Source organism: Rosa rugosa, chromosome 2, assembly GCF_958449725.1.
Source record: "Rosa rugosa chromosome 2, drRosRugo1.1, whole genome shotgun sequence".
Taxonomy (NCBI): Eukaryota; Viridiplantae; Streptophyta; class Magnoliopsida; order Rosales; family Rosaceae; genus Rosa; species Rosa rugosa.
Genome location: NC_084821.1, coordinates 21,420,924 through 21,429,615, shown reverse-complemented (window position 1 = coordinate 21,429,615; position 8,692 = coordinate 21,420,924). Strand labels below are relative to the sequence as shown.

General features: G+C 37.9%; 1 protein-coding gene across 1 annotated transcript; it reads left to right on the top strand.

Moving 5' to 3' along the window:
* Positions 1-5,539: 5,539 nt before the first annotated feature.
* On the top strand, positions 5,540-7,264 carry LOC133728852 (uncharacterized). Its single transcript, XM_062156281.1, has 2 exons — positions 5,540-5,683; positions 6,246-7,264. The coding sequence occupies exon 2, from the start codon at positions 6,414-6,416 to the stop codon at positions 7,065-7,067; it is 654 nt and encodes a 217-aa protein (XP_062012265.1). The 5' UTR covers positions 5,540-5,683; positions 6,246-6,413; the 3' UTR covers positions 7,068-7,264.
* The last annotated feature ends 1,428 nt before the right edge of the window (positions 7,265-8,692 follow it).

The following is an 8,692-nucleotide window of genomic DNA, read 5'->3' as shown; positions in this document are numbered from 1 at the left end:
ATAAACTATATTAAATGTAGATAGTAGGAGTGCAGATAATTTTTTCTTTTCTTTTTTTTCTTCTTATTTAAAAAGGATCAAAGGGTTTCACTCCTGCCCCGATGGTGACTCGAACCTATGACTTCGTACATAGGTAGTGGGAGTGCAGATAATTTGCTTTCACTCTCCAAATTAAAATACTTATAGTACGTAAAGAAGTATATAGTAGTCTCGTTAAACCATACTACAACTCAGCAAGAAAAGAGAATCACATTTCATTTGAAAACTATTAATCTCTCAAGTCTTTTTGTAACAGTGTGCAAGAGAGCCGATCCACCATCATTTTTCACCCAAAAGGTTGCAAAAAGTAGGACATAATGGCACCTACACAATGGCCTCTAGCTCCCATTTTACTAAAAAAAAATATAAATATTTTGGCTGATTTTTGGTTTATATATATAAATTTAACACACACACACATATACATGCAGGCCCTTCTACTAAGAGATTCCTTTTTTTGTCATCTAAATGGATCATTTATTAGACTAACTTTTTCATCACATATTGGGATATCGACCGTTCAGTTCTTATGTCTATATGAGTGCATCTCTTATGCAAATTTTCAGCCAAATTGATGATCGTTAAGTTATTGAACTAGATTAAATCAATAGATGAATCAAATCTGTTCAACCTGAACAATTTATGTTTATAAAAGTAAATCACGATTATGAATACTAAAATAATCATCAATGTGGCTGAAAATTTAGATAAATGATCTACTCATGGAGTCTAAAAAATGAATAGTCGAGATGCCGATATGTGGTCGAAAAGTAGGTCTTATAAAAGATAACATGGGAAAATTTTGCAAAGAGTACATCAACTAAAGGCCACTAATAATTTTGATACATAAAGTTTCAAACTAATCATTTTGGTACACGAAATGTGAAGCCCGACCCACTATATAGACACGACGTCAATAACGCTGTTAACTTTTATGTCATTGTTCATTTGTTAAAGGGTAATTTAGTACTCTCACATTCTGACTCACTTTTTTGGTAAAAAAAAGAAAAAAAAAAATCTCCTCTCTCTATTTCTCTCGGCCCCGACTCAGCACCAGCACAGCCGCCACTATCCACACACCTCTCTATCAATCCATTTATCCTAGAACCCATCTCCTCTCCATCTTCCCTTTCAGATCAATCCATTCTTCTAGCCACACCAATGCTCTGACAAGCCTCAAGCAACTCAAAATAAGGAATGGCCTCTTTCCCTTTTGTCCCAAGCTTAGTCTTCAAAGCCTCCACATTCACAAGCCTCATAAGCCTCTTGGCCTCCCCAAAACTCATGGGCATTCCTCCCAAACCTGCACCTTTACTGATATTCTCACCCTCCCCATTGACATCCCCACCAGAAGAAGCAAACCTAGCCCTTCTCTGAAACTTTCAGGAGAATTCAAAAACCCACATTGTTCCTCATCATTCCTAAAACGCCTCAAACCAAACACAGCACATGGGTTTTGGCTTCTAGGTCCTCCATGGTGCACCAAATCCTTGAGCACAACACTGGTTGTTCTCCACCCACTCCTCCACATATTGACCAAAGATCAAAACTTTACTATCTGGGTCGCTCTCTAAACGCCTATTTATCAATACCCATCTATCAATTCCTCTACAATTTGAGATTTTTTAACTTTTTACACACAAAAAAAAATTGAAAGAAAGAAGAAAAAGAAAGAAACTTTGAGCAATGGGGATCACAATAGAAACACTAGTATTATAATAAAGAAGGTGGACGAGGAAACAAAGGCAAAATTCACTGTAGGTTAACTCAGGACCTCCACCATCGTTGAGGGGTGCAAGGGAATCTCCCGATCCGACCCGAAACTGAAAGGAGATTGGAGGTTAACTCCTCTACGACCCAGCCGCGGCCGACCGCCTTAGAGAATCACCACACCCTCCACAGTCCTCGTCAGAGTCTCTTGAAACCACCGCCGAACAACAAAACATACCCAAACCCAGAAAGCTCGACCTCTCTCTCTCTCTCTTTCTCTCCCTCGACCCCGGCGACCACCGCATTGGGTTGTTTGATGAATCCTTAATAAATGGCTTGTGTAAGGAAGGCAGGTTGGATGATGCAAACGGGTTGTTTGATGAATCCAATAGAGAGAAGATGTGGATGGTTGGAATTGTAGAGGTGACCGGGATTGGGAGGTGGGAAGAGAGATGGGGTGCTGATAGAGTCATAGTGAGAGAGAGAGAGAGCTCATAGTAAAAATCTGAATAGACCATATTACCCCTCAAATTAACAGCGTCATTGACGTCGTGTCTAGATAGTGGGTCGAATTTCAGATTTCGTGTACCGAAATGCTTGGTTTGAAACTTTATGTATAGAAATTATTAGTGACCTTTACTTGGTGTACTGTTTGCAAAATTTTCCCTAAAAGATCCCTTAAAATGGCCAAAAAAAGGGATGCTTCACTGGATGGAAGGGCCATGTGTGTATGTGTGTCTACACATACACACATGGCTCTTCCAGTGAGAGATCCTTTTTGTCCACACACACACACACACACGGCTGTTCCAGTGAGGGATCGTTTATTAGATCCACTTTTCGATCACATTTCCACATCTCTATTGTTCAGTTTTTAGGTCTATATGAGTAGATCACCTCTGCAATTTTTCAGCCAAATTGATAATCACTAAGGCATTCATAAATGCGATTTACAATTATAAGCATGAACGGTTCAGGTTGGACAGATTCGGTTCGTCCATTGATTAAACTAGTTCGATACCTTAACGATCATCAATTTGGCTGAAAAATTGGATATTTGATCTGTACATTAGGACAAAAAAAACTGAATGGTCGAGATGCCGAAATGCGATCGTAAATGGCCCTTCCACTAAGGGATCCCTTTATTTTGCAATTGTAAGGGATCCCTTGTGGGATCCACTTTTAGATCGCAGGCATCTCGACCGTTCAGTTTTTTTGTCCTAATGTATAGATCAAATATGCAAATTTTCAGCCAATTAATGATCGTTAAGGTATTGAACTAGTTTAAATCAATAAACGAACCGAATCTTCCAACTTTAACCGTTCATACTTATAATTGTAAATCGCAGTTATGGATACCTTAATGACTATCAATTTGGCTGAAAAATTGCAGAGGTGATCTACTCATATAGACCTAAAAATTGAACGGTGGAGATGTGGATATGTGATCGAAAAATGGGTCTAATAAGCTATCCCTAAACATGGCCAAAAAAAGGGTTCCCTCACTAGAAGGGTCTTGTGTATATATATATATATATATATATATAATGTGGCTTAAGTATAGTATAATGTAAGTCCAAAACTCACACCCCATATTGGATGTAGTCTAGATAAATTTTTTTGTTAATCGCAGTCCTATGACTCAAATAGTACATTTGATTTATTTCCTTTTCTATCTTGTTGACTCAACGCCTAAGTTTTTCATTCCTAACATAGCCTTATTTAATATATTTTGCACAAGAAACAGTAAAAATCAATATATTAATTGTAATCCTAAATTATTGCAATCTTGTTAACGTAAAATGAGCAAATTTAACATGTTGACTTTAGTTTATATTATTAGCTTCTTGATTGAATTCAAAAGAGAAATATATATATATATATATATATATATATATATATATATATATATGTGTGTGTGTGTGTGTGTGTGCGCGCGCGCGCGCGCGCACAATCCTTCTATGCTAAGGAGGTCCTTAACTTGGCGTACGGTACAGATTTCTATATTTTGACCACTTTTCGATCACATATTCACATTTTAACCGTTCAATTTTTAGGTCCTAATATATAGATCATCTCTGCAAATTTTCAGCCAAATTGATGATCGTTAAGGTATCCAAAACTGCAATTTATACGAACGAACCGAATCTGTCCAACCTGAACCGTTCATGTAAATTACAGTTTTGGATTGCTTAATGATCATCAATTTGGATGAAAATGTGCAGAAGTGATCTATTCATATATACCTAAAAACTGAACGATTAAGATGTGAATATGTGATCGAAAAGTGGTCAAAATATGAAAATCCGTACCATAAGCTAAGTTAAGGATATCCTTAGCAGAGAAGGTCTGTGTGTGTGTGTATATATATATATATTAAGACACTATTCTTCATTAATCCTACCTATTACGTATTGTCTCCTTCTCCTTCTGTTTCTCCTTCTCCTTCTCCTTCTTCTTCTACCGAATCATCTCTTTTTTCCTCTTCTTCTTCCATGCATATCTTCTTTCCAACACATCTCATTTCTTTGTTTATTTTTCGCTCTCATATCTTTATTTTTTATGTGGCTTCTCCCTTCTTAGTTCGTTCTTAGGTATTACTAACGTGACTTCTTCAATTCGCAACTATCTTTATTATAGACTTGGTAAGAAGTGTTGCTTACCTTTGATATAGAATTGTTCATGGTGTTATATGTAAGATTTGTCATAGAATTTGATTAGGCATTTTTATTTCACAATCACATGCCTTATTTATAGGTAAGATTTTACAGGTTTAAAAGAATACAAGTTTCTCTATATCTCTATATGAATGGTTCTCTCATTATCTCTTACTTAAAAAAAAAAAAAAGAAAAAAAAAGGGTGGTGCTATTCACACACAATTTTTCTCTATTCACACACTCTCTCTATTTTTCTATTAGTTTAAATTGTTAAAGGAAAAGCACATTAAGTGCCTTCGTCAAAGAAACTGACGAAAGAGAGAATCAAGGAATTGCAATCACATCACGTACAATCAGCATTTACTATCATTATTGTAATTGATGTTAATCGATGTTTCCATTGTAATTCTATCCCTATATAAAGGGGCTATGAAATGAAATGAGTAGACCAATTCCATTTCTATTTTACTTTTATACATTATCAGCACGCTCAGAGCAAATAGCCAAGAGAAAAAAGTCCTACCTTCGAGAAAGAAAAAACCCTAGAAGAAATTTTTTTTTCTCTTCTTTCTACTGCCACCCTATAAAAAAAAATAAAAAAATTCCAGATCGGCCTTCATCTCCCTCTCCAGATCGGACCGGCCTTCGTCTCCCTCTCAAGTTGGTCTTCCTCCACCGCGCCCTCCGGCCCACCCGCCTGCAGTCGCTGCCACCAAACCTCACCGGCCTCACCTCACGAGTCAGACCGGCCTCAGCCCTGCCCAGCACAACCTCTACCCTGCACAGCCCCTCACCTCCGCCTCCGCCTACAGCCCAGATCGGCCTCACTGCGCAGACCGGCCTCGCTGCCCAGACCGCCCCCGCGCCTGCATCACCGATCGTAGCCGTCCCCGCCTGCGCACACCAATAGCCCAGCGTGCCCTGCACCTCACTGCCTAGCCCAACACCTAGTTTCTCGGGCGTTCCGCTTTCCTTCCACCTCACCGGCTAGAAAACAGCAGAAAACCAAAAGAAGAAGAAGACGCGAAGAAAAAGGGAAAAAACAGAGAGGAAGAAGAGTGAAAAAAAAAAAAAAAAAGAAAAAGAGAGAAAAAAAAAAGTGTGACCTGGCCCAACAAAAAAAAAAAACAAAAACAAAAAGAAGCAGGCCTCCGGCCCAGAGAAAGAAAAAAAAAACAGGCCCTGCGGCCTAGTTTTTCTCAAGCCCAAAAACATCGCTACGCACGCCTGCATCAACACGCGCGTGTGTAGGATTGTTTTGTTTTCTCGAAATCAAGTATGTTTTTATTTTATTTTATTTTTGGCTGCCTTATTTATATTTCACTTTTCATATATGTGTTATATATATTCGTGGAATCTAAAACATGTGAATTTTATTTATGTTTACTATTTTTTTTTTAAGCATGCTCTATATTTTATTGTTTATATTTTTATTATTTATGAAATTTTGAGTATGTTTTTATTTTATCTACGCTTAGATAATTATGCCTACGCATGCCTTTATATTATGTTATTGTTTATATTTTATTTTGAGCATGCCATATATATTTTGTTATATATTATTTGTGTAATTTTGAGCATGTCCTGTAATTTACGTTACTACTTTCAATAATTGTTTTATTTAGCATGTTATATAAATTGTGTTTTTCCATGATAATGAAAATTCATGCGCATTATAAATACTTACTTACCGTGATAAAGCATTTTCACATAGCATTGAAAAAAAAATGTGACCATTACGAATCTTGGTCTTGAAATCTAATTCATATTTTTGGAAAATAATTTACGTTGATGTCTTTATGACTGCGTAATTTATATCTTCTCTCTTGTTTATGTAGATGGCTGATCCAACTCGACCTGAATTTAACATCTTGGACTCATAAGGACTTGAGTACCATCGTTGGGTTTCCGATGTAGAAACCGCTTTTGTAGCAAAAGACTACACTGCCACCATTACCGACCCCAAAGACGATGTGCCGTCTAATAAGGTGAAAGCAAATGCCTTAATGTTTCTCAGGCGACATATTGATCCTAACCTACGCTGGGAGTACATTCAGTTGAATACACCCAAAGAACTGTGGGATGCCCTTAAGGGACGTTTTGGGAACATTCATGATACTTTACTCCCAGAACTGACCATTCAGTGGAATGAAATCCGCTTACTTGACTACAAAAGGGTCAATGACTTCAACAAGGACATGTTGCGCCTAAAGGCACGTCTCAATTTCTGTGGAAAGGAACTCACAAAAGATGATATGATCCAGAAGACTCTTTCCACTTTTCCTACTTCAGCACTTATACTAACGAACCTAAATAGGCTGGAGTATGACAACAAAAGAATCACAACCTTCAATAAGCTGATCAACCTACTGCAAGTGGCTGAGAGGCATAATGAGGTTCTTTTGAACAACAATGCCAGACCTGTTGGGACAAAGAAAATTTCCAAGGCTAATTATGGCAAAGTGAAAAGTGGAAAGAACCCAAATGCAAAGGGGGTTGGACGTGTTGATCCCTACCTACATGGCAACAATGCACCACGTGGCAAGGGACGTGGGGGTCGTGGAGGCCCTCCCAATGTATGGTGCAGAGATGGTGGTGCTGGCCCTAATGGTCATGGAAATAAGGTGCAAAGGGCACCTAAGAACCCTTCAGTCAAATAGGAAAGAGTTGGCAATGGGCCATGCTATAGGTGTGGAGTCATTGAGCATTGGTACAAGAACTGCCAAGCAAGCAACATAGTTGCAGCCACTTACAAAAGATATAGGGAGTCTAAAGAACAAGAGGCTCACTATATGGATGAAGGAGGCCATGAGCCAGACGTCAACCTCACAATTGCAGACTTTAATGGCAACAAGGAACTTGCTTAGTCAATCGATGCCCCAGATTTTGACTGATCTGCTTTATTTATTTTATTTTCCAAAAACAGTTGTGAAGGCATAATGCCTCATTTTTAATTAGACTATATATTACTTGGTCTTAAAGTTTATTTCAATAATGGTTTGATGAATTAGATTTCTGAACAAGACCTTGATTGGATTATCGTTGGTTTATTAATAAATTTCGGATTTTATGCTGAAGCATTGAATTTATTCGATTTTTATTCACTACACATATTTACATGGTTCGAAATAGCACTATAAAGATGTAAAGCAATACATCTAGAGAAAAAAATTATTAGAATGAAAGATTATTATTCTACCCAAAATAGAAATACTCTAAAGAATATTCCAAAATAGAAATACTCTAAGCACTATTAATTAACAATACCTCCCGTTTTATAGGAATGAATTGAGGAGACGCTCTGTATGCACCAAGAGCTAATCGAACCTTGTTAAGTTTCAAAGATATTCGTGCCAACGGTTATTATGTAGAAACACACTGTGAGAATGGAACTGAGTACCTTTATATTACCTCTAATGAATGTGGAAGGAAACGCAATTAGAAACTAATGAGTCAATCAAGTGGACTGTACCTCACTACTATTCGGATCATTGAATCCTATGCTGTCACCAACAATGAAATGTGGGATACTGACTCATATAGGCTTTGGTATGACCGCCTAGGGCACCCTTATCGTGACATGATGATCCGTATTTTAAAGAACTCACACGGACATCCTTTCTTCCGAGTGAAAAATAAAATGGGACAAAAATCCGCCACACTGCAAGGTGTCGGTTCTAGTACTGCTCAAATGCAGCCATTGCCTTCTGAAGTACCAGAAACACTACCTCCCTTTCATTATGCCTCATTGACTATTTCAAAGGCACATCACTTGTTTTGCAAAGCCTGCTCTTTAGTAAAAACAGGATCGAGACCTTCCTATGCTAAAGACACAAAACAAAACATTTCATTCTTACAAAGGATATAAGGAGACATCTGTGGACCTATCCATCCAGAATGCGGACTATTCAAGTACTTTATGGTTTTGGTGGATGCTTCGACACGCTGGTCACATATCGCATTATTGTCCACAAGAAATGCTGCATTTGTAAAACTCCTAGCACAGATTATACGTTTAAGGGCTCACCACCCTGATCACCCTATCAAGTCTACAAGGCTTAATAACGCTGGAGAGTTTACATCAAAAGCATTTGATAATTATTGCATATCTATTGGGATCGATGTAGAGCATCATGTACCCCATGTGCATACACAAAATGGTCTCGCAGAAGCCACCATCAAAAGGCTACAGATGGTGGCTAGGGCATTGGTTATGTACACCAACCTGCTTATATCTGCTTGGGGTTATGCAATATTGCACGCAGCTTTACTTATTCGTTTTCAG

Bases quoted from the DNA above. Each gene is read 5' to 3' on its own strand.
- LOC133728852 (XM_062156281.1), top strand. From the start codon at position 6,414: ATGTTTCTCAGGCGACATATTGATCCTAACCTACGCTGGGAGTACATT.